Here is a 27,227-nt window from a genome sequence, read left to right as displayed (position 1 = left end):
GAAGAGTCATTTGAAGGTCACGTGAAGGTCACTTCAATTTTTTTAAATGGAATACCCTATATATTTTTGTACATTCTTGTAGCTCATCTCGAGAGCTTTCCAAAACACTATAATTAAGTACCTTTCCGTTAAGTACTTTTTGAGTTATGATGCTTGAAATAATTTCTTAATTTTACATAAACCGTAAAATATCTTGTAAAATATTCATTTTTCGATTATCTTACCTTAATACTTTTATGTACAAAATAATGAGAGGAATCAATTGGTGTAAAGAAAACACATAGTTGTTTTTAAGAAAAAATATGGAATTGTTAATTGCAAATTACATATTTTTTCTTCGAAACAACTATGTGTTTTCTTTACACCAATTGATTCCTCTCATTATTTTGTACATAAAACTATTAAGGTAAGGTAATCGAAAAATGAATATTTTACAAGATATTTTACGGTTTATGTAAAATTAAGAAATTATTTCAAGCCTCATAACTCAAAAAGTACTTAACGAAAATGTACTTAATTATAGTGTTTTGGAAAGCTCTCGAGATGAGCTACAAGAATGTACAAAAATATATAGGATGTTCCATTTAAAAAAATTGAAGTGACCTTCACGTGACCTTCAAATGACTCTTCGAGGTCAAACCAATGATACCATCTTATGGCCCCCTCGAAACCATACAACTTTTGTCTAAAACATTTTTCTCTATCTTGCTTATTTTTCGAGTTATTTGGCTGCCTAAGTTAAAATGGGTCACCCTGTATATATATATATATCAAGAGACACGGTAGTGTCTACTTCACTACAGCTATAACATGGACGTGGACACAGCGAGTGACAATACATCTATCGACGACAAGATAGATGACTTTTGCGAAAATCCGACGCGGGATGCATTAACGGAAGGTCTTATGAGTCTCTTGAAACCTACGGTGGATCAACTGGACGAGAGAATTCGCGCCACAAGGTGACGTCAAGTTTTCTGTTCAGCGCGCATGCAATAATAGTAACATTTATTTTTCGCGTTTCTTCTTGCAAATCAATAAAAAATTAGTTAAAAGGCTACAAGGACCAACGCAATGGTGGAAATATGCAAAAAATAATAAAACGGTTATTACAATAAAATAACCATATGAAAATGTTTATTTAATTTGAACATGACAAACGCCGCGTTTCAATCCAATTCGGATCCTTTTCAATGTCGACTAACAAAGCGAATAATAAACATTAAGATAAAATTAAAATTAACAGTCATAGGAGAAATGTAAATAAGTTTCGGAACAACGCAAAGTCAAAAAAAGTCAAAAAATCGGAAGCAAATATATGTACAATAACGGAAAATTTAAACCGTCAATCACAAAAAAGGAAAGAACGCATCGCATTAACGTATCGCCACAGAAAACCCGAAAGCTCGTATCGCATACCACCAGTATACCGTTAAAAACGAGATGATCCTCTCCAAAAAAACCGGAAGGAAAATCTTCTTGCAAATTTACGTATATTTATTATTCTTATATTTCTTTCACAGTACGTACTATTTATTGCAAAATATATGTTTATTCATCGAATTGTAACGATAAAAAATTGCGATTTACTTACACAAGCAACATATATATCTTATTGTTACCTATTTTACAAGAATTCTTGAGCATTTTGAAAATCATTTTCAATTTTCATATATAATTATTGGAATGTTATAAAAAATTGTGCTTCTATCATGTACTACAAGTTGCGTACAAAAGTTGCGAAGAGTATTATTTTTTATGCATAACTATTCTCTTTGTTATAGGATATGTCAAATAGAGCTGAAGCAGCGGATTGAATCCTTAACAGAGGAACTTCAGAGAATTAACGACGCACTACAATATCCGCTAGAGACAGATTCTTATGTAAAGAAACTTATTAATGTTAAGCACAAAATTACTATTGTTAGCAACATCTTACAAACCACTCAAGAGCGATTAAACAAAATTCATCAAGCTATCGAAAAGAGCACTGCTAAGAGAAAAACACTTTTAGATAATAGTTCTGTGTATAGTAGTACTACTGTTGAGTCGGATAAGGAAGAGCCAGCCAAAGTGGAAGCTGAGAAACAACAATAATTTTAAATGTAACTAATTAATTTACGTATATTTATTATTCTTATATTTCTTTCACAGTACGTACTATTTATTGCAAAATATATGTTTATTCATCGAATTGTAACGATAAAAAATTGCGATTTACTTACACAAGCAACATATATATCTTATTGTTACCTATTTTACAAGAATTCTTGAGCATTTTGAAAATCATTTTCAATTTTCATATATAATTATTGGAATGTTATAAAAAATTGTGCTTCTATCATGTACTACAAATTGCGTACAAAAGTTGCGAAGAGTATTATTTTTTATGCATAACTATTCTCTTTGTTATAGGATATGTCAAATAGAGCTGAAGCAGCGGATTGTTATTACTTAACATTGATTACTTTGCAAGTTTTATAAAAGAAATTTCTTACAATTTTCACCGTAAATTATGGAAATTCCAGTAGTTAATTTATCAGATGAAGAACTCAAGACAGTTTATGATCCTTCTGAGGATTCGTATCTTTTAATAGATGCTTTGGAAGAAGATTTAGACATTCTGCATGCGATGAAACCTGTGATTTGTTTAGAAATAGGTAGTGGTTCTGGTATAGTCATCACAGCTCTAGCAATGGCATTGAAAAAATATAATGCTCATTTTATTGCAATTGATATAATCATTATAACATAGAATATTGAAATTCAAAATTTCAAAATTAAAAATAATTTATGCTTTGCGAAAGAAAATTAAAAATGAAAAGTAGTTTATGCAAAAGCATAGAAAGAAAAAATCATCATAACATAGAATATTGAAATTCAAAATTTCAAAATTAAAAATAATTTATGCTTTGCGAAAGAAAATTAAAAATGAAAAGTAGTTTATGCAAAAGCATAGAAAGAAAAAATAAATACTCTATGCTATGATGATATTACATACACACACGCACACGCATGTACACATATACAAACATATTTTTATATCATCATAACGTAGAATATTTAAATTTTCAAAATTAAAAATAGCTTATGCTTTGCAAAAGGAAATGAAAAATAAAAAGTAGTTTATGCAAAGCATAGAAAGAAAAAACAAAAAGACACATTTATAAAAAATATTCTATGTTATGATGCACACACACACACGCACAGACGCACACGCACAAACTAATCATGGAAGAAGTAATGGAGTCAGTAATTGAATTATCGTCATCGTTACATGTTGAGGCTGAAGCGATTTTAAAAGAAATCATCATAACATAGAATTTTTAAATTTCAAAATTAAAAGTAGCTTATGCTTTGCAAAAGAAAATTAAAAATAAAAAGTAGTTTATGCAAAGCATAGAAAGAAAAAACGAAAAAACACATTTATAAAAAAAAATATTCTATGTTATGATGATGTACACACACACACACACATATACACACGCACACACACACACAAACATATTTTAATATCATCATAACATAGAGTATTGAAATTCAAAATTTCAAAATTAAAAATAACTTATGCTTTGCAAAAGAAAATTAAAAATGAAAAAAATGAAAAGTAGTTTATGCAAAAGCATAGAAAGAAAAAATAAATACTCTATGCTATGATGATATTACATACACACACGCACACGCATGTACACATATACAAACATATTTTTATATCATCATAACGTAGAATATTTAAATTTTCAAAATTAAAAATAGCTTATGCTTTGCAAAAGGAAATGAAAAATAAAAAGTAGTTTGTGCAAAGCATAGAAAGAAAAAACAAAAAGACACATTTATAAAAAATATTCTATGTATGATGATACACACACACACACACGCACACACACACACACATCATCATAACATAGAATTTTTAAATTTCAAAATTAAAAGTAGCTTATGCTTTGCAAAAGAAAATTAAAAATAAAAAGTAGTTTATGCAAAGCATAGAAAGAAAAAACGAAAAAACACATTTATAAAAAAAAATATTCTATGTATGATGATGTATACACACACACACACACACACATATACACGCACACACACACAAACATATTTTTATATCATCATAACATAGAGTATTGAAATTCAAAATTTCAAAATTAAAAATAACTTATGCTTTGCGAAAGAAAATTAAAAATGAAAAAAATGAAAAGTAGTTTATGCAAAAGCATAGAAAGAAAAAATACTCTATGCTATGATGATATACATACACACACGCACACGCATGCACACACATACAAACATCTTTTTATATCATCATAACATAGAATATTTAAATTTTCAAAATTAAAAATAGCTTATGCTTTGCAAAAGGAAATGAAAAATAAAAAGTAGTTTATGCAAAGCATAGAAAGAAAAAACAAAAAGACACATTTATAAAAAATATTCTATGTTATGATGATACACACACACACACACACACACACACACACACACACACACACACACACACACACACACGCACACGCATACACATTTAAATATTAATAAAAATTAAAAATATTATTTCTATAACGGGCTGAGGTTCTTGGATTGGAACTTCGGCCTCGGGCTCGTCCTCTCGACCGTCCCGCTCTAGCCCATCGTGCACGCGGTTGTTCTACAATAAAAGAAATATTTTAATGTTATTTTATTTGAATATAATATTTAAAGAAGAACTGCACGGATTAACTATATTGAAAGTTAATAAATCTAATTTTAATATATGTACATTCAGATTCATGAATTTAACATTACGCAAAATACTTTTAGCCTTTTAAAATATAAAAATAATTATTTGTGAATTAAAAATTTCTTTTGTAAAATATAATTTATACGACACAAAAATTCATGAAAATAAAAATTTTAATTCTATAGTAGGCTAAAAATACTTTGGGCAATGTTAAATTCATAAATCTGAAAATGTAATAGATTTATTAACTTTTAACATAGCTGATTCATTTAGCTGATTCCTTTATAATTAACGTGCCAATTATATAATTCAAAATTATTTACCTCTTACTTGCCCCGCTGTCGTTATCGGTGACGACGGCGGCGGTGGCAGCGGTGACGACGCTGACGGCGATGGCAGCGGTGACGACGTTGACGGCGGCAGTGGCGGTGGTAGTGATGCCATCGTTGGTGGCGGCGATTCTTTTTGTGTTTCCATTAATTTTTGTGTTTCCATTAATTTTTGTATTTTTTTTAAGTATTATATTTTCTTTTAAAGCCGCTTCAGCCTCAACACGTAAAAAGGACGACAATTCAATTTCTGGCTCCATTTCTTCCATATTGTAGGTTCTGAAAGAATGGAAACATATAAAATATATATTATAAAATATGTTTAGAAATGATAGTAGAAATGATAGATAATAAATGATTAATCTTCATTTTAATCTTTTATTGTAATGCATATATGTATTGTGTGTGCAACACAAATATGAATTACAATAAAAAATAAGTAATTACAATAAGTGAATTACAATAAAAATAGTAAAATAAATTTTTATTCCCTTGTTATCTATCATTTCTTTCGCATATGTATTAATAATATAATGTGTTACACTTACTTTTTAGGATTTTCTTCATTTTCCTTTTCGTTAGATCTGAAAATAGAAATGTATAAAATATATTGTACAATATAAAATATTTTTATATTATGTATTACAATAAAAGATTAAAATAAAAATTAATTCTTTGTCATCTATTTTTATTATATATTTCTATATTTTTATTATATATATGTATTACAATATGTATTACAATAAAGTGTTAAAATAAAAGTTAACCAAGTACTGTGTGTGCAATACATATGCATTATAATAAAAGATTAAGATAATAAAATATTAAAATAGATTATAAAACATTTTTATAATGAAATAATAGATTGTTATCTATCATTTCTATAAAAAATTTTATAATATTTTATTATTTTATATATTTTATTATTTTAATCCTTATTGTAATGCATATGAGTTGCACACACAATACTTGGTTAACCTTTATTTTAATCTTTTATTGTAATACATATATATGTGTTATACGCAGAAGTACATATAGTTACGTATCGCAACAACTAATGGTTAGTTTTAATTTTAATCGTCTATTTTAATTTTTTATTATAATGCATTTGTATTGCGCATGCAACATATAGTAATATATATGTATTATAACAATCATTAGTTATTGCGATGAGTAATTATATGTATTTGTATGTATAATACATATATGAATTATAATAAGACATTTAAATAAAAGTTAAACAGTATCATGCGTGAAACATATATAATAGAAGATTATAATAAAAGATTGAAATAAAATATATAAAATAATAAATTATATTATAAAATATCTTTATAGATATTATTAATAATCATTGCTTACCTTTTGTGAGTTTCATTATCATTAATTGTTGCTGGTTCTTTTTCGTTTCTGGAACTGTAAATGTATAATATAAGTTATAAAATATTTGTATAAAAATGATAGAAAACCCTTTCGATCAGTCCCATATAAAAGAATGTTGTAATGTATCAACAATAATTTCGTGAAGACTGCTTCATATTCTGCATTATTTATGAACTGTGAAAAAATATTTAGGTAAGTTGCCAACACTACCGTGTCTCTTGATAATTTGTCTTTATTATCCTTACTATTAAAAATAGAATTAAATAACTCACTTTTTCTCCGTTCCATTTATATATTCAATGATAAATTAGATAAGCAAAGCAACGATTATTCATTAATGGATTTATAAGTAATAATTGTGAATAATAAATGTAGATTTCTAATGACATATTGATTTGTAATTATCCGTTATTTTTGCAATAAGAATAGCAAAGAAGTTTGAAGGATCTGAATATCTATATAGTAAGCAAAGAGGACAGTCGAATTTTAATGAAATATGACGGGGGTGGTGGCGGGTTCTTTGCTCATTTATTTAAAGATGTTTAACATATAGTACAAAAAAGAGTGATATCCCTAAAAAAATTACCCTTTTAAAAAAAAGGTAAAAAAAGGTGCTAAGTCCGCGTAAAAAACAGTATATGTATTTGCAAAATAGCGCTGCTACGTTGAATAATGTGCTAATGAAATTAGCAGCGCTAAGTTTTTTAACTAAAATTTTTTTATATGTATTAATTTTTAATTTTTATATAAATTTTTATTTTTTTTTTATTAATTTCTAATTTTTAATTTTTTTAATAATTTTTAATTTTGTATTTTGTATTATCATTTCCTTTTTTTTTTTTCAATTAAACTTTTCAGGATATATGCATATGATTATTGCAATGTATATGATTGTTCATATTTTCAACGATTTTTTATAATAGATATATTACAATTCATTTAATATCATTTTTCTTTTAATATTGGAAATAAAAAAGAAATGTATATTTTATAGTGAAAATTTTTATTCAGTTGGCGCAACTTTTTAATATTATTTGTAGGAAATTAAAACAATTATTTTGTACAATTTTTTTTAGTTAAAATATTTTAAGTTTTTATTTTCAGTTAGCGTAATTTTTGGATATCATCATTTTTCTAGGATATAATGTAGAAAATTAAAACAACTATTTTGTATAACTTTTTTTGGTTAAAATATTTTTATAAGTTTTTATTTTCACTTAGCGCAATTTTTTTGATATCATTATTTTTGTAGGATATACAATTTTACACAAAATTAAAATAATTTGTAGAACAATTTTTTACGGTTTATTTTCTTATTACATGTCTATTCCCCTATACTTATTCTTACATATAAGTAGATATGGGCCTATGGTGCGTCAAAACAAACCCCCACCACTCGGCCCCTGGCGCCGTGGACGTGGCCAGGTAAAGTGGAGGGTGGCGTTCTGATTGGTGGACTAGAATATTGAGAAGTTAGTTTAGGTGCTAAATATCTGAAGAAACAATACCCCACCTCCCGGAAGTATCGATTTTGATTGGCTTGCACCATAGTGGCCCAGAGCTGCGTTTGGCCGATTCCGGTTATGTCGCCGATTTAGCAAATTTTTATTTCTCTACCTCCACGGTTCTAGACTCGAAGAAGCAATTCTCCTCCCACTCCAGCTCTGGTATAGGGCTCCAAGTCAAATTCCCGTTACCTAACTTTTAGTCGCTACGTCTTGGCAGAACGAACCCCCACCTACCGACTTTCAGGGTAGTCGCTATATGTCTCGACGAAACAATCCTTACCTCCCCACTTCATCTCGGGCCCGCTATGGAACATCGAAACAAGCCCCCGCTCGAACGGTTCATGACGCGCTTTATCGGAAAAGACAAAGTCTCAGCACGAGACAATAATTATAATGAGACTACACTCTCTCGCGCTTCAGTGGATTCTGATAATGGAAAATTAAAGATAAACAGGCTGATGATCGAACGCGAGGTGGGGTGTTATAAAGGAAGAAGGGAAAAGCTAAAAGTATTAAACACGAATTAAGATAAAAAATTTTCACATTTATTAATGTACCTGCATACAATTCGTAGCACTTTGCAAAAATATTTTTATATCTTCTTACAATTAAACACGCTTTTAATTAACATTATATTTTTCATGTTTCTTTTCGCGAAGAAAAATTTTATGAAATAATTCTACGATTAAATGATCGTTATATTCGCAATTTTTGGAAAAAAGACTACAGAAGACTAAGAAATCCATCAAGATCGTAAGCGCTGCACATATAATATAAAAATACACAACTGTAGTGTCCGCAGGTTTGAGAAAAAAGTCCTTGTAGTTGTTCGGTATTCCATCGATAAATGTTGGAATTTCGTCGGAGACGAAGGAAAAAACCGAGATACAAGGGCGGTATTCCGTAGCTATCGAAGTATGTCCCTGTACCGTGTTCGTCGAGGAAGAGAGCGATCCAGTGTTCTCCAGGGCGATTATGATTGTCCGTATTAGCGACGATAGCCGTCGACCTCGTCCACATCATCGGCAATCTGTCGGAAGGATAGACTCCCACATGTATGACATCTAGCTGACGCAATGATTGCGGAAATTCGCGAGAGTCCATTTGTTTGCAGCGAAGACGAGCGAACAAGCGGTATTATTTGAATAATTTCTTTTGGTGGCTTGTTTTCGGCTTGTACAGCTAACGGATTTTCAATGTCTGTTTGCGTGGAGCGGTTAATAGCCGTATGTTCGATTTTTTGCAGATTTTTCTTCTCTATTTTATTATTTGATTATGCTTTAATATTTTCATTTTCATCGTCGTCGTCGTCGTCGTCGCTTACTATCAAAATTTCGGGAGAACTGCAAGTCGTTTGAGTAATGCTGTCTCCGTCGCTGTTGAAATTATTTTGCGCAACTATCCAGCTTTTTAATTTGTAAGCGTTGCGTAATGCACAATGAAAGATTCCGAATTTTCGAAATCCGTGATGTCCGCACTCTTCTTCTACCGTCAGATTTTTGAATGCCGGTGAGATGCCTTCCAAATTATATATATTTCTAGAAAGTAGATTCTGCAAATAACTCGCTTTTTCGTTTCCTCTAACATAAATGTGACGCACGCATCTTGTAATTTGCCGCAGTTGCGAAGTAAAATATTTCGGATTAGTTTCGCCATCGAACCATTCAATGCCGTGATGATTTCGCGTGAGCCAGTTGTTTTCTTGTCTTATTTTTTCGGGTAATTCGGCAAACAAATGCGGCGGTATCATAATCCAATGATCGACGATTGGAGCGTCAATCGCTACAACAGCAACCTCCTTAGGGATAAACTTTTTCTTCGCATCGCGGAAACCCTGAATATCGACGATTATATCCATCTTACGAAAAACTTATGTGATTCGACGCGAGGCTTTATACGAAACGACGACGCCGAGCGTGTCTCCAACGAAACTGAATATTTTTCGAAACGTTGCGCAATGATGTTGGTGTTTTGAGCAAAGTAGAGGGGGAACAATTTTAAGCGTCTATAAAAAACCTACCCCGAAAAATCGACGATGATCTGACGAGACGAGTCGATTTCTATGACATTATCGAATTCGGCATAATTAATACAATTAACCGTCTCAGAAAGTGCCTTTACGAATCGCACTTCTAATCGTAAACTACCATGTTTGACGAGATTCCAATGTCCAGCGCAATTAGCGGATAGATCGGGAGTAAGATCAAAAGCGAATAAAGTATATCCTTTGAAATAATCGTCTCTGCTTATAGAATTTCCTTTGTTCAAAAAATGTATACCTGTTCCTGAGAAAAGCGTTTGATAAGCTTCGATGTAAAGCGGTTCCTCCACGGAGAAAGCTGGTTGCAAAGGTCTACTGGGAATTTGCGTGCCATCGACGTACAGCGAAAAGAAATTTATTCCGTAGATTTTTGAAATTAAACGGATTTAATTTTCTGTCACCGTTAAACGCTTTATTACTAACGAAACCGACTATTACTCGCTTCGGTAATTGACCAAATATTACATTATCTAACGATTCACCCATAACACTGCTAGGAATCGTGAATGTTTTAACCTCGACTCTCGTGAGCAGATACTTGGCTGTAATTTTACTCATTCTAGCATGCGCAAGTAACAAACCTGAGCTTATTTTCGCCCTTCTAACGAGCAAGGTAGCATCGAGAATATGAATTTTCGATGTTCCGCTATTTTCCATGAGACAGAACGAATCTTTCGAACGAACGAATCTCAACCGTACTTCTACACCGTTAATTAAAAATTTGTCTTGATTGAAAACGTCGCAATGGAGATGTCCTACGGGATCTAACGCCTTCCCTCCGGAAATGTAACAAGCGCGTCTCGCGAGAGCGGGATTGCCGGGATTTGATTCCAACAGATCGTCCATGTGTCCAGGTGCATCCATGTCCCATAAACAGGAAGTTAGATGGGAAGTTTTTGCGGGTGAAGAATAATTTAACAACGCCTCTATGTACGCTCGGTACGCATAAGCGTTGTTTGGAGGCGACACGAGCTTTTGATTGAAATACACGTCGATTTGATTGAAGATAGAATGAAGCAAATGATTTACGGGGCCTACGGCTATTCTTTCGGCGCTTGTTCCTGAAGCCTGTCTCGCGGAATCGGCGTTTGTTTCTACACGTAGACGAAGACTCAGCATGGTGTGCGTGATATCCAAATATTCTTCTCCATATCTGGAGATGACGAATTCTATCGGCGAGTCGCCCGAGAGAGAAAGGTCATGGGTTTGTAATGAATCCATTGCGAACTTTCGATGCTAGTTTGCGTAGGTGGTAGAGAGAAGAGATCGAGTTCGCTCTTTAAACACTCGCTCGAATGCGTGTGAAGAAAAGACATATTTCTTTATCGCAAATTGCTCGCTGTCATCCGTCGGTTACCACCGTCGTTAAATTAGAATGCTTCGAATATAACCGCTTAAGAAAATATATCGAATACGGTACGTTTTTTATCGATTTTACGTCGTTTCGCAGACGTCTTAAGTCTTTTTTTCACAACCGTATGACTTTTCTTTTCCTTTTTATTTCTCTGTGCTTTTGTACTCGTTCTTTTTTTCCCAGCCGCTTTGATTTTCTTACTCGTCCGTCGTCGCTTACGAGCCGATGTTATTGCGGATTGTGCGATGTGATTATCAAGCCCGACAAAAGGGAACTGAGCTACATGCATTTTCGCATCAGACTTATATCCCGAGCCCTTCATTAGACTACTTATTTTTTCTTTGGCTTTTCTCTCGAGTTTGTCTCGCGATTCTCAAAAACGGTGTTTGACCGCTATCTTAAATGGCGTATTGTTTTCGACGTCTTCGATTACATTAACACCGGCTCGTAAAGCTTTTTTCCCCACAGCTCGTACGGCTTTACCTAAATATGGTAGTACGCGTCTGAATAATCCCCCGAGAAAACTACTGATTCCGTGACCGCGTTGATAGAGCGATTCGACGAAAACTCGCGGAATTCCGCCGCCGCGGCCGCCTCCGTTCTGTAATTCGTCGCGATATACCGAGTAATAGTCCATTAATAATAATAATAATAAACGGTCAAGTGCATTTTTTCTCTTTCGCAGATTCCGTGTATTTTATAATATCTAATTGATACGTCTAAAGTGCAAAGTCACAGTCAACGTTCCGAATTCGAATGGTATACCTCTCCCCAGTTGATCTCTTATATCTATTTCGATTGTTCGGAAACATGTTTGACGCAAAGCGATATATTGTGCGGGCGAAAAATGGCTTATCTAGCTAGATGCAAACGAATAATCATTTCGAGCGTCGAGTGCGACTATTCGAAAAAGAGGCGATTGTACATCACCCGTGATATAAGGCTCGCAAATGTCACAGTAGACGAAAAGTTTGTCGGGAATGCCTCGCATCAAGCTAGCTGGTTTGTCGGCCATTATATACTCGATATCATCCTCGAGTGCAAAGAAAAATGACGGGAAAAGTAAGTGTGAACGTTTTTTACCGTCTATATCAAAACCGAGTATTCGACAAAGTTTGTCGGAAAAATATACGTAATGGACCATATCGCATTTCTCTTCTACACAAGAAAGTTTCATAACAACTCTACCTCCGACTTTTAATTCCCAAACGATATGCGAGTTTACCAATTTGGACGCGTAATTCATCGTTTCTATAATATCGTGTATACTTGAATAAACGCTTGGCGGTACTTCGGCATCGTCTACAGGAATTATCTCTTCGTTTTTCCTTCTAACATTGAGGAATTGTAATGTACCTTCTCCAGGGCGTATATGTAAAAAGCTACACGGAAACTGGATCTCCGTGAGCGCTACTTCCCAACGACCACTTAAGTTTATACTTTACGTTGAGGTAATTCAGTGGTGAAACACGTTTTATTTTCCGGAAAGTATCGCATGCTACTATTGCTCGGGAGGATTATGTAAAATTCTTCCCCTCTCATTTTGATATTAAACTCGAGGCTGGTATCCAAGAATCGAATTTAGAAGGATATCCCCGCCAACTAACTAGTAATTGTTTATTGTTACCTCGTCCCTTGGTTTTTATCACACGGTCTACGATAAATTCTCCCTCTCGCAAGTCTTTAATAACATGTGTTAATTCTTGCTCGTAAAAAATCCCGTCTATAACCTCGCCCTGTAAATCACTTAGTTCGTATACAGGAGGTCTTCTTCCATAAATTTTGGATCGTCGGGATATACCTGACGTGCTAAATGACGAATTTGCGCGCGATCGCGCGGATTTTTGAAAACTACTACATAATTCGCGTTGAGAGATATGTCGCGCTGCCCACGCCCCTGATGGAAAAGATTTTGCGAAATGAGTAAAACGCTGAGATTCTTATGATGACTTCCTTTGGTGAATAGATCCACGATAGCGTCGCACGAAGATGATTCCCTCATAAGATCATCGATTATCACCAATTTCGGAGAAAGCGGATCGTTAGAATAATCTTCCGGGCGCGGTAACCCTTCGTGAAATTTGATTATATTTTTCCTCGATTTTACTAAAGCATTATCACTATATTTGCTCTCACTTTTCTTCTCTCTCGCCCGTGTCGCAATGTAAGCACTGATACGCATCTTGCCACTCGGCGTAATAAAATAAAATTCTCTCGAATCGGACATCGGACATGCGGGATAAATGTCGAAGAAATGTTTTCACGAAAATTGTTTTCCCGCATCCCGTAGGACCGCAGACGATCGACGTCCAAGGATGTTTCCAGCGCACGTCCATTACACAAAATAATCGATTTCATGTTTAGGAACAATCTCATAAATAAAAAAGTAAACGATGATATTTAACAATAATAACCTAAGTAAAAAATGCGCATGCTCCTCGAATATTATTTGCGGGAATGTAAGAAGAAAATAAGCTTATTCACTGAGGGCCCCATCCGCGCCGGCCGCGTGTTCGAGCTAGCGTTCTCTGTTACGCGTGCGAGCGGAAAGCACCGCCGATTAGCCGATACACGGTGCGCGACCACGAGTAAGTGTATTCGTGGGAGGATAGGCTCGCATCAGCGAGCACCAACGCTAATGAGCTCATAATTGATTCTCTATATACGCTTATAGTAAAAATAAAATGCTTAAATTCCGGAAAATATATTTTAAATCGATGTATCGTCTAAATTACAAAATACCTGTACATACTCGTATTTTATGAATCAACCGCTAGCTGACTCAGACAAACACTATCCTCCGTGATATAATAATAATAATATCTAGAGATTCTTAAAAGCCTAAACACACGTTAAAAAAACTAGAGACATCCAATAAAATAATCTCATCTTAAGATAACCGTCAATGGTTTTCATTTTAAAATAGACCCGCTATATTTGCAATAGCGATTAAGAAAAAAATTCTCTTTCTAAATAATTTAGGAAGATATAGAAAATATTCTCACCTTGAATCCACTCTAGCGAAACCCTTATCCTAAATCGACCTATTTTTTTCTCATGCTGAAACAGCATATATACCGTATCGACTAAGAAATCTGATAAGATTTCACATTTTTTAAATTAAACATTCGGATATACCCCCGCACGTAATATCTATAAATTTATCATTTACATTTACAAGTCACTTTCTAATTAATTTAAAAGGTTAAGAAAAATATTTTCATGAAAAAATCTTCCCTAATAAAACATCCTTAAATATTTTTCCCGTGGTGAATCACCGAGATATAGTTTGGAGAAAATTTTTAGAAGTTTCTAGAAACGTTTACAGAAGTTTCTCGGTAATTTTTTTTTGATTATTGTAAAATATTTTGTTTGAACACGCATTTATGCTCACTTTTGCGCATATTATTTTCCCCCCACTCTTTTTTAGATTTTTTTTTTAGGGGGGAGAAGCAGTAATATAAGCGCGAGGACAAACCGCGTATTCATTCGAATTCCGTCGTTAACAGAAGTTAAGCCTCGAGCGAAGAAGAAAATTCTACGTAAATACGCTGTCGTTGTTGTGACTACTTTTTACATAGTGCACTCGAAAGTTAATAGTAGTGGCTGGAACGACGGAAATAGCCGGTTTTGTGAAATCCGCGCACGTTTGCCATATTAAGGAGCCGGGAAATGGAGACAATAAAATCGGTAACGGTAAGAAACCAACATTTGTTGCTATCAACAGCATATGGACTTAATTCATCCTTCACTAAGAAGATACAAGTGGGATTGCAATCGACGAAGGAAGACTGCTTCGTTCCGTCGAATTGTTAAATTAACGAGCAATAATGCCGATGGAATTTGTCTCGACTCCGACACGTGGCAGCAATTTCAAGTCTGCATGGATCATATGAGGCAGTATTTGAACGAGGATCAAAAAAGAACGGGGGGATTAAATCCGATTATTATTAACAATATCACCATCAACTTTACCAGCGCTTATGGCGCGAGGGCTATTCTAGTGGCATACAAGGAAACCACCGAATATTCCGCGACTAATGGCGAGAAGGAAGAACAACCTCCGTTGAAGAAACGAAAAACTTATAACACCGCTATCGTGATGCAGAAAGTTACTTTCCTCGGCTTGGAAAATATTATAAAATGCGTAGATATGCATTTGTTGCAATTAATTAATATCGTTGATATTGTCAATACATGTGCTAACTATATAATAAACGAAATAAAATTAAAACTTCTGTCATCGTACATAGATTGTGAAATTATAAAACTCACAATTAAAGGAAATTATGAAGAAATCGAAGAAAGTGTCCGAACTCAAATTAATAATTTAACTAATTAATAATTTTACTTACGGGTAATTATTTTACTTACTTTATTTATTTTTACTTTCGATGAAAAAATACAAAAAATCGCGATTATAAAGTTAAATATTTAATTACTAATTAATCACAGGAAACAATAATCCCGCGAGAACAGCGATGGTGCGACCTTCGCGTAGACGCCGCGCTGAGGAAGAACCCGAGGTCCTTCACGTAAGTTTGCACGTAATAAAAACGCGTGCTAATTTTTCTCGGATAGATTGTTCGGTAGTAATAAAAATAATAATTAATACTAATAAAAAATATTCTACATTTCAGGAAGACCGCGATTACTCGAGGAAAATCCGGCGATTCCCGTCGTCGTTCTTGACGATGACGACGACGACGACGGCGAGGAAAACATGGACGATGACGCTGCCGACATCACATACGTAGTCAGCAGCCCCGATAGCGAAGTATTCTCGCCAGGTAAGATGATGATGTAAAATATATACTAAAACGAAAATCCGAATATAAAAGTATTTTTAAAACTTTTTTTAAATTTTGTTTCTATAATATTAAATATTTAAATCTTAAAATATTATTAGAATTTCTGCGAGAGATGGAGGAGCGCGAGAGAGTGGAGATTAATGAAGAAGAGCCAGAGGAGAGCGGGGAAGAAGAAGAAGAAGTGCAGGAAGAGGAAGAAGTGAAGAAGTAGTGGAAGAAGAAAAAGAAGAGACAGAGAGAGAGGAAGAAGAGAGGGATGAAAAAAAAGAGGAAAATGTATACGCTCCCTCCAGAGAAGGTAACATTATTAATTTATTTTTCGGTATATTTTTATGCTCGAATTTAATCTAACAAATTCTTAATTTTTTTTTAGAAACTCATCGCTGGGGGACTAGCTATTCCCCAGAATATTAGTAACGGAATAAAAAACAACGAATATTGCTAAAAAGGTGAGTTATTTCGTTGTATTATAACATTCAAAGTAATAAGTATTATAACATTCACGGATTACATTCGAGTATAAAAATATTAAAATAATAAAAATAATAAAAATAGTATTTTATAATTTATACGGCTTTTTATTTTTAACAGTGCAATACGGAGGTGGTGTTGACGGCGAACAAAATTCAACGCTCTCCCGCAGCAATGAGGAAAAAGAAAAAGCGGAGGAGGAGGAGACTGAGGGGGAGGTAGCTGAGTTACCCCGCTCGGAAAATATTTCATCCGAGACTGAGGAGGGTGAAGAGGACGTGGAGGAGGAGGAGCATGAGTACCAGCAGCAACAACAACAACAACAACAACAACAGCAACAACTTCAGCAACAGGTCGGAAATAATAATTTTAACTTTGTAAATTTAATATCGGAAAATGCGCGACAATTTGGAAGATTCCGGGTAATCGGTAGAGAAGCGAGTTTCGCGATACGACCATTGACTGAAGGCGTCGATATATATCACTCGTTAGAAAACGCGTTTCGCGAAATTCACGCGTATGCGTTAAATTCATGCGAACCGTTTACGTAGGAATATCGTTTGATTCGCCGAATTTATCGCATGGTTCTGCGGGTATATATTTTCGTCCGGCGCGTGATTTGAGTTATGAAGCTAGATATTTGGAGACTCGTGAGTTCGTTAGCACAGAGCGCCGGTGGTCTCGATATCGCTGACCAATTTATCATACGGGTTTATAATATCTCGATGCCTTCAGGTCGCGGTCGCGTCGCATTAACACGCGTTGTCGCGAAACGTTCGATAGTCGAAATTAATCATTCGGATAACCTGTGCTTCCCTGGCGCCCTCGTAGTAGCTCAAACTTATAGCGAACGTGGTAATATCCGTACAGGTGAGCTGTATGAGAAATAGAACGCGATAAGATATCTGCATTCTTCGTTACAACGCTAATGTGCATTGCAATTAACGAGAAATGCCGGTGTCGTAATACCGGAAGAGGGTTGTGGAATTCGTGAAATCGAACGTTTCCAACGTTATTTCGCCGCCGACAATATCGCGATTGTTGTGTATAATTTTAATACTTTCGGTCGCGGCGAAAAACCGTTGTATGACGGAACCGAAATACTCACTTCTCTCGGACGCGAGTTCTCGCGACGATTAAATATCGCGTATTGCGAGGATTCGCAACATTATAATCCTATTTTAAATTTAAAAGCCGCCGCTGGTACTCGCGATTATTGTGTAGCGTGTAATGTAGGCTTTCGAAATGATGGGCCTAATAGTCACCAGTGTTTAAATAAATGCCCGCGATGTTTATCCGTACCGCCGTGCGATTCCACTTACACCGAAATAAAATGCGACGCGTGCAATCGGTTATTTTACGGTGCAGGGGCATCACGAGGAGGGAGTACTTTATAACGTATGAGGCCTTCGAGCGAGTCGAAATTATAATTCGGTGACCTTCCGACTAACGCGCTACATTCATCGCCGACGTAAATTTCCGGATGACCGATCGGAAAAGCGCCCGTCTTCAATACAAACGGGTATAAAGAGCATACGTCGACGTAGCGTATTTTCTCCGTACCTGTGACTTCGTATTGAGTTGCGATATTTCCCGTACGCCCACCGAAAAACGCGTCGCGAGGATCGAGCGGTGGTGTTTCTACCATCGGATGGTTCGCGAGAAAATCATACATTACGCGATTGTCGCGCATTTCTTGGTCGAAGGCGCACTCCCACTTTTCCGACACTATGTATCCCCGTTGACGAAGGCGCCATGAAACTGCGAGAGTTCGTTCATATCGCGAATTTAATGTATCTCCGCGATCCTCCCCCGACGAAAGCGCTTTATCGCGATTTACAGGGAAACAAGTTGGACATCCGTGCCAAAAGCAACCGTGAAATTGCAACACGTGACGCTGCGTCCTTCCCGCAACAGACGTTTCGAAGTAACCGTCGACGAGCGTACCCTCGATAGTGCGATATTCTCGCCCACATCCCGCATGATTTATACGATGGTCGAGTTCGCGCTCCATCCATATCAGCCATTGTAAGGCTTTACGCGAATGATTGCTCGCGCATCTGTATCCCCCCATAGGAATAATGCCTATCGTATCGGCTTGCAAAAAATTTTTCCGGAAAACCGTCATGCAGGTCGAAGCAATAGTTGTACATTCCTCGAACGGGTATACATTTCCGCGATCTAGGAAAATTTTTCTAAACGCTACGCACGCTCGTTGAAGAATATCAACATATTTACGACAATAGCGCACTATCTCGCGTTGGAAGTCGAACACGGTATTTTTTTCCCTCATTTCGGTATGCCATGTGAGAAAGCGTTCGCGCTCTTGCGATTTCATGTTATCCGGAGAATAATATTGTACATCGGGTAACGGTCCGACGTACGTTTGATTTTCGATAGTATTAAATAAATGCGGAAAAATGCCCTTATCCTCAGTATCCTTTAGCCCGAAAGCCTTAGGTAATTCGGATAAGCGCATCGGCATATAATTAACGCTATCGATGAATTTTGTATGTCCCGCGGTTAAAAGAATAATTTTTGTGCCGTTTAAAATTACTTTCGGTTCAATATCCCTACAATTTTCCACGATATATTTCAAAATAAATTGCGCGTCGAACGCTTTCGCATTATGCGCTATACAAATTATGTGTTTAAAATATTTTACCGGACGCGTAATGAAATCTACAAACTGTTTAACCGGATCGCGTTGAAATACGAACTCTCGCACTCCGCACCAACGACACCACACGGACATGTTATTTTCGCCCACGCATGCTTCGCAAATCTGTTGCGCGATGCATAGCGTCGGAATATGTTTTTTTATATTTCCCGTTCCTTCGACCGTCTCGTCCTGTCGCGTTTCGAAATCGTAAAATACGAAAGCCACACGTCCTTTTCCGCGTTCATATGCACGTTCGTTCTTTTCCACGTTATCACATATGTTCCGTGCTTCTTCTTCTCTCGTGCTAGATATATCTACCTCATCCGGTACCAACGCTGATGAAGATGGCCCGGCAGAGGAAATATCGACACGTTGTCGAAGAGGTTGCATATAACACATATGATTGCGCGATTGTTGTGAACGGCATAATTTGCAATAAGAAACGCCGCATTCGCGTTTTAAATTCGATTTAACGATACGACCGCAACTGTCGCAAAATCGCACGATGCTACTAACATTAGCGCATGTTCTACCGTCGTACGATTTGTCGCTACGATGACGCTCGAAACACCCTGCACCGTAAAATAACCGATTGCACGCGTCGCATTTTATTTCGGTGTAAGTGGAATCGCACGGCGGTACGGATAAACATCGCGGACATTTATTTAAACACCGGTGACTATTAGGCCTATCATTTCGAAAGCCTACATTACACGCTACACAATAATCGCGAGTACCAGCGGCGGCTTTTAAATTTAAAATAGGATTATAATGTTGCGAATCCTCGCAATACGCGATATTTAATCGCCGCGAGGACTCGCGTCCGAGAGAAGTGAGTATTTCGGTTCCGTCATACAACGGTTTTTCGCCATGACCGAAAGTATTAAAATTATACACAACAATCGCGATATTGTCTGCGGCGAAATAACGTTGGAAACGTTCGATTTCACGAATTCCACAACCCTCTTCCGGTATTACGACACCGGCATTTTTCGTTAATTGCAATGCACATTCGCGTTGTAACGAAGAATGCGGATATCTTATCGCGTTCCATTTCTCATGCAGCTCGCCTGTACGGATATTACCGCGCTCGCTATAAGTTTGAGCTACTACGAGGGCTCGTGGGAAGCACAGGTTATCCGAATTATTAATTTCGACTATCGAACGTTTCGCGACATCCCCGCGTGTTAACGCGACGCGACCGCGACCTGAAGGCATCGAGACATTATAAGCCCGAATGTTAAATTGGTCGGCGATATCGAGACCGGCGCTCTGTGCTAACGAACTCACGAGTCTCCAAATATCCTCATAACTCAAATCGCGAACCGGACGAAAAGATATCCCCGCAGGACCACGCGATAAATTCGGCGAATCAAACGATAATCCTACGTAATCACCCGGTTCGCATGAATTTAACGCATACGCGTGAATTTCGCGAAACGCGTTTTCTAACGAGTGATATATATCGACGCCTTCAGTCAACGGTCGTATCGTAAAACTCGCTTCTCTACCGATTACCCGGAATCTTCTAAATTGTCGCGCATTTTCCGATATTAAATATACAAAATTAAAATTATTATTTCCGACCTGATGGTGAAGTTGTTACTGCTGTTGTTGTTGCTGTTGTTGATGTTGTTGTTGTTGCTGGTACTCAGTCTCCTCCTCCACCGCTTCTTCTTCTTCTTCCTCATTGCTGCGGGAGAGCGCTGAATTTTGTTCGCCGTCAACACCACCTCCGTATTGCACTGTTAAAAATAAAAAACCGTATAAATTATAAAATACTATTTTTATTATTTTTATTATTTTAATATTTTTATACTCGAATGTAATCCCTACTATGAATGTTAATACAACGAAATAACTCACCTTTTTAGCAATATTCGTTGTTTTTTATTCCGTTACTAATATTCCGGGGAATAGCTAATCCCCCTGCGACGAGTTTCTAAAGAAAAATTAAGAATTTGTTAGATTAAATTCGAGCATAAAAATATACCGAGAAATAAATTAATAAAGTTACCTTCTCTGGAGGGAGCGTATACATTTTCCTCTTCTTCTTCATACCCCTCTTCTTCCTCTCTCTCTGTCTCTTCTTCTTCTTCTTCTTCTTCTACCACTATCACTTCTTCCTCTTCCTGCACTTCTTCTGCTTCCCCAGTCTCCTCTGTCTCTTCTTCATTAATCTCCACTCTCTCGCGCTCCTCCTCCATCACTCGCGGAAATTCTAATAATATTTTAAGATTTGAATATTTAATATTATAGAAACAAAATTTAAAAAAGTTTTAAAAATACTTTTATATTTGGATTTTCGTTTTAGTATATATTTTACATCAACATCATCTTACCTGGCGAGAACACTTCGCTATCGGGGCTGCTGACTGCGTATGCGATGTCGGTAGCGTCATCGTTCATGTTTTCCTCGCCGTCGTCGTCATCGTCAAGAACGACAACAGGAATCGCCGGATTTTCCTCGAGTAATCGCGGTCTTCCTGAAATGTAGAATATTTTTTATTAGTATTAATTATTATTTTTATTACTACCGAACAATTTATCTGAGAAAAATTAGCACTCGTTTTTATTACGTGCAAACTTACGTGAAGGACCTGCCTCGGGTTCTTCCTCAGCGCGGCGTCTACGCGAAGGTCGCACCGTCGCTGTTCTCGCGGGATTATTGTTTCCTGCGATTAATTAGTAATTAAATATTTAACTTTATAATCGCGATTTTTCGTATTTTTCATCGAAAGTAAAAATAAATAAAATAAGTAAAATAATTACCCGTCGACCGGATCCTGCTGTAGTTTTGGAGTAGGTAAGTTACATGTCCACCTACATCTTCTTCTTCTTCGTATTTCTCGTCTTCTCTGAAGGTTCTTCGTGCACTAATTATTTCGCCGGCAATATTTAGCAATTTCGCGTCGCCGCCGAAATGCCCCAATTTATATAAAATTGCAAGCATTGTATCGGAGCAGGCACACGCGAAACTCATAAATACACTATAATTATGTTCACTTGTTTCCGCTAAATTGGAAATGTAGCTCGCGAAATTTATCTTTGGAGATAAATTCGCAGCCAACTTTACACAACTTGATATCAAATTTTTATTACACGCCATTTTTTTTTCCTCAAAGGAATAACACGCGAGCGAAAATCATACAAGTTTCCTCGGGCGAAGAAAATCTCGAAAATGCCTATATTCGGTTAAAGGTTGTCCATTTTATATATTTTGTTCCCCACTCGAAAATGGAAAACCAAACAAACCTTTATCGCCGCTCGAAGAACTTCGAAAAAAATGTAGAAGTTTGAAATTTCTTGTAGTCATACCGTATTGTAATTATATTTTTCATCGTAGCGCGAATAATCTATTTTTGATTTCTTATTTTGTTTTTCGAAAAAGCAACTAACGCCAAGCATTTTTCTAATTACCCTAATTAAGTATTGGTATACGTATATGATTTCTTAAAAACTAAGCGTAATAAAAAAAATTTGTAATTATTTTATTTGTCAAAGATTTTGATTTTGCGTTGACCATAGCTATTACACGAGTAGAATAAATTTTTAAAATCATTTGTTTCTTTATAAGAAAAAATACTCGTTTAATGCTAATAATAATAATAATAATAATACACGACGTATTGCTGCGTGTTTGTAGTAAAGGACAGAAGGAGATATTGGGAGATATATTGAAAACGTAGTGAGAAGAAGTACTCTGTGAATTTTTTTTAAGAAAAACTTGATATTTATTATTACATTTTATCGACGTACATTTATTGGTTTTCATAAAATTTTCGTTTCTGAAACGTAAAATCGTACGAGAAATTTCATTAAATTTAAGTGAAAGTATCTCTACAAATACAATGCTGAAATATACATCTAAAAATGTTAAATTATTAATTTGAGTTCGGACACTTTGTTCGATTTCTTCATAATTTCCTTTAATTGTGAGTTTTATAATTTCACAATCTATGTACGATGAGGGGAGTTTTAATTCTATTTCGCTTATTATGTAGTTAGCACATGTATTGACAGTATCAACGATATTAATTAATTGCGACAAATGCGTATCTACGCATTTTATAATATTTTCCAAGCCGAGGAAAGTAACTTTCTGCATCACGATAGCGGTGTTATAAGTTTTTCGTTTCTTCAACGGAGGTTGTTCTTCCTTCTCGCCATTAGTCGCGGAATATTCGGTGGTTTCCTTGTATGCCACTAGAATAGCCCTCGCGCCATAAGCGCTGGTAAAGTTGCTGGTGATATTGTTAATAATAATCGGATTTAATCCCCCCGTTCTTTTTTGATCCTCGTTCAAATACTGCCTCATATGATCCATGCAGACTTGAAATTGCTGCCACGTGTCGGAGTCGAGACAAATCCCATCGGCATTATTGCTCGTTAATTTAACAATTGGAACGAAGCAGTCTTCCTTCGTCGATTGCAATCCCACTTGTATCTTCTTAGTGAAGGATGAATTAAGTCCATATGCTGTTGATAGCAACAAATGTCGGTTTCTTACCGTTACCGATTTTATTGTCTCCATTTCCCGGCTCCTTATTATGGCAAACGTGCGCGGATTTCACAAAACCGGCTATTTCCGTCGTTCCAGCCATTACTATTAACTTTCGAATGCACTATGTAAAAAGTAGTCACAACAACGATAGCGTATTTACGTAGAATTTTCTTCTTCGCTCGAGGCTTAACTTCTGTTAACGACGGAATTCGAATGAATACGCGGTTTATCCTCGCGCTTATATTACTGCTTCTCCCCATCAAAAAAAGAATCTAAAAAAGAGTGGGGAAAATAATATGCGCAGAAGTGAGCATAAATGCGTGTTCAAACAAAATATTTTACACAATAATCATAGAAAAAATACCGAGAAACTTCTATAAACGTTTCTAGAAACTTCTAAAAATTTTCTCTAAGCTATATCTCGGTGATTCACCACGGGAAAAATATTTAACGATGTTTTATTAGGAAAGATTTTTTCATCATGAAAATATTTTTCTTAACCTTCTAAAATAATTAGAAAGAGGCTTGTAAATCTAAATGATAGATATTACGTGCGGGGGTATATCCGAATGTTTAATTTAAAAAATGTGAAATCTTATCAGATTTCTTAGTCGATACGGTATACAGGGCGATCCTGAAAAACGATCCGTCTATAAAATGACATATTCCTGACACCATTCTAAGACAATTTTTCCTTTACCAAAATTTGATTTGAAGCGTAGTTTTTGAATTATGAGCAAAAATAGTTAGTAAATCACGCGTCGGGTACAGAAGGCAGGCAGGAGCGGCGCGGCGTGCCGCGAGCGCGGGCGCAGCTGACCGCCCGACGGGTGATTATCACCGCATGAGTCGCTAACTATTTTATCTTATAACATAAAATTATGCTTTAAATAAAATTTTGGTAAAGAAGAAAATGTCTTAGAATTACGTCAGAAATACGTGTTGCTTAAAATAACGTTATTTTAATAATGAAAAGTTGTTCCGGATCGCCGGCCGTCCGACGTTGCAATCAGCTGATTGCTACACGCGATGTGTGTATGGCGGAGTGTGTGCGTAAGAGAGAGAGAGAAAGAGGGAGAGAGGGAGGGTAGGAGGGACAGACATTCATACACACGCACGCACTTTTTTTCTCGCTCTCTTTCTCTCTTTTACGCAACACTCATACACTTTCTCATTCAGTCTCTCACTCACACTCTCTCGATCACTCACTCACTCACTCACCTGCTTACTCACTTGCTCATTCACCTTGTAGCAGCGTAGCGAATCTTCATGCTATGTATTGTTGTATCTGCTGCACGGTTATGATTGCTAGAGATGCGCGACACATTGAAATTTTTTCGATTATTAGTCTCACACTCGATTGACACAATACAGATTACGCGATAACGAGTTTACTGTTTATTCACTCACTATTGATTTATCGATACCAAAAATTACTTTCAAAGAAACGCGAATGCAAACAGCACATGACTCGACGCGAAGCGACGGACCGCGGAGACTGCGCGACCACAAGAGTTATGTTGCCAGAAACGCGACACGCGACATCTAACAAACGACTTGCGCGTGGCGCGTGATTGACGCGAGATAAGACGAACGATCGGCTAAAACCTTCGCATTGCGAATGCGGTAGAAAACATGAAACGTATAATGACATACTTAAAAAATTAATTATTTATTATAATAATTATTTATTATAATAATTATTTATTATAAATAATTAATTTTTTAAGTATGTCATTATACGTTTCATGTTTTCTACCGCATTCGCAATGCGAAGGTTTTAGCCGATCGTTCGTCTTATCTCGCGTCAATCACGCGCCACGCGCAAGTCGTTTGTTAGATGTCGCGTGTCGCGTTTCTGGCAACATAACTCTTGTGGTCGCGCAGTCTCCGCGGTCCGTCGCTTCGCGTCGAGTCATGTGCTGTTTGCATTCGCGTTTCTTTGAAAGTAATTTTTGGTATCGATAAATCAATAGTGAGTGAATAAACAGTAAACTCGTTATCGCGTAATCTGTATTGTGTCAATCGAGTGTGAGACTAATAATCGAAAAAATTTCAATGTGTCGCGCATCTCTAGCAATCATAACCGTGCAGCAGATACAACAATACATAGCATGAAGATTCGCTACGCTGCTACAAGGTGAATGAGCAAGTGAGTAAGCAGGTGAGTGAGTGAGTGAGTGATCGAGAGAATGTGAGTGAGAGACTGAATGAGAGAGTGTATGAGTGTTGCGTAAAAGAGAGAAAGAGAGCGAGAAAAAAAGTGCGTGCGTGTGTATGAATGTCTGTCCCTCCTACCCTCCCTCTCTCCCTCTTTCTCTCTCTCTCTTACGCACACACTCCGCCATACACACATCGCGTGTAGCAATCAGCTGATTGCAACGTCGGACGGCCGGCGATCCGGAACAACTTTTCATTATTAAAATAACGTTATTTTAAGCAACACGTATTTCTGACGTAATTCTAAGACATTTTCTTCTTTACCAAAATTTTATTTAAAGCATAATTTTATGTTATAAGATAAAATAGTTAGCGACTCATGCGGTGATAATCACCCGTCGGGCGGTCAGCTGCGCCCGCGCTCGCGGCACGCCGCGCCGCTCCTGCCTGCCTTCTGTACCCGACGCGTGATTTACTAACTATTTTTGCTCATAATTCAAAAACTACGCTTCAAATCAAATTTTAGTAAAGGAAAAATTGTCTTAGAATGGTGTCAGGAATATGTCATTTTATAGACGGATCGTTTTTCAGGATCGCCCTGTATATGCTGTTTCAGCATGAGAAAAAAATAGGTCGATTTAGGATAAGGGTTTCGCTAGAGTGGATTCAAGGTGAGAATATTTTCTATATCTTCCTAAATTATTTAGAAAGAGAATTTTTTTCTTAATCGCTATTGCAAATATAGCGGGTCTATTTTAAAATGAAAACCATTGACGGTTATCTTAAGATGAGATTATTTTATTGGATGTCTCTAGTTTTTTTAACGAGTGTTTAGGCTTTTAAGAATCTCTAGATATTATTATTATTATATCATGGAGGATAGTGTTTGTCTGAGTCAGCTAGCGGTTGATACATAAAATACGAGTATGTACAGGTATTTTGTAATTTAGACGATACATCGATTTAAAATATATTTTCCGGAATTTAAGCATTTTATTTTTACTATAAGCGTATATGGAGAATCAATTATGAGCTCATTAGCGTTGGTGCTCGCGAAAGTCGCTGATGCGAGCCTACCCTCCCACGAATACACTTACTCGTGGTCGCGCACCGTGTATCGGCTAATCGGCGGTGCTTTCCGCTCGCACGCGTAACAGAGAACGCTAGCGCGAGCACGCGGCCGCCGCGGATGGGGCCCTCGTGAATAAGCTTATTTTCTTCTTACATTCCTGCAAATAATATTCGAGGAGCATGCGCATTTTTTACTTAGATTATTGTTGTTAAATATCA

General features: G+C 36.2%; 1 protein-coding gene and 1 long non-coding RNA gene across 2 annotated transcripts; one reads left to right on the top strand and one right to left on the bottom strand.

The window, feature by feature from the left end:
- The first annotated feature begins 763 nt into the window (after positions 1-763).
- Positions 764-3,523, top strand: LOC145961420 (SNAPIN protein homolog). Its single transcript, XM_083081580.1, has 3 exons — positions 764-962; positions 1,785-2,105; positions 2,416-3,523. The coding sequence occupies exons 1-2, from the start codon at positions 811-813 to the stop codon at positions 2,095-2,097; spliced, it is 465 nt and encodes a 154-aa protein (XP_082937706.1). The 5' UTR covers positions 764-810; the 3' UTR covers positions 2,098-2,105; positions 2,416-3,523.
- A 17,429-nt stretch (positions 3,524-20,952) lies between these two features.
- On the bottom strand, positions 20,953-21,420 carry LOC145961423 (uncharacterized). The gene is made up of 3 exons (XR_014435637.1): positions 21,291-21,420; positions 21,140-21,215; positions 20,953-21,018 (listed from the first exon to the last, which is right to left on the bottom strand). It is a non-coding gene; the product is annotated as an uncharacterized LOC145961423 (long non-coding RNA).
- Positions 21,421-27,227: the final 5,807 nt, after the last annotated feature.

Source organism: Camponotus vicinus, unplaced genomic scaffold (assembly GCF_025532165.1).
Source record: "Camponotus vicinus isolate PSW18456_S1 unplaced genomic scaffold, iyCamVici1.0 SCAF_11, whole genome shotgun sequence".
In the NCBI taxonomy this organism is placed as follows: domain Eukaryota; kingdom Metazoa; phylum Arthropoda; class Insecta; order Hymenoptera; family Formicidae; genus Camponotus; species Camponotus vicinus.
This window is presented reverse-complemented; position numbering and strand designations above follow the sequence as displayed.

What these genes read in the sequence shown, in the direction of transcription:
- LOC145961420 (XM_083081580.1), top strand. Translation starts at nt 811, where the DNA reads ATGGACGTGGACACAGCGAGTGACAATACATCTATCGACGACAAGATA. An exon ending in GAGAGAATTCGCGCCACAAG is followed by an intron (nt 963 to 1,784) that starts GTGACGTCAAGT and finishes TCTTTGTTATAG; the next exon opens with GATATGTCAAATAGAGCTGA.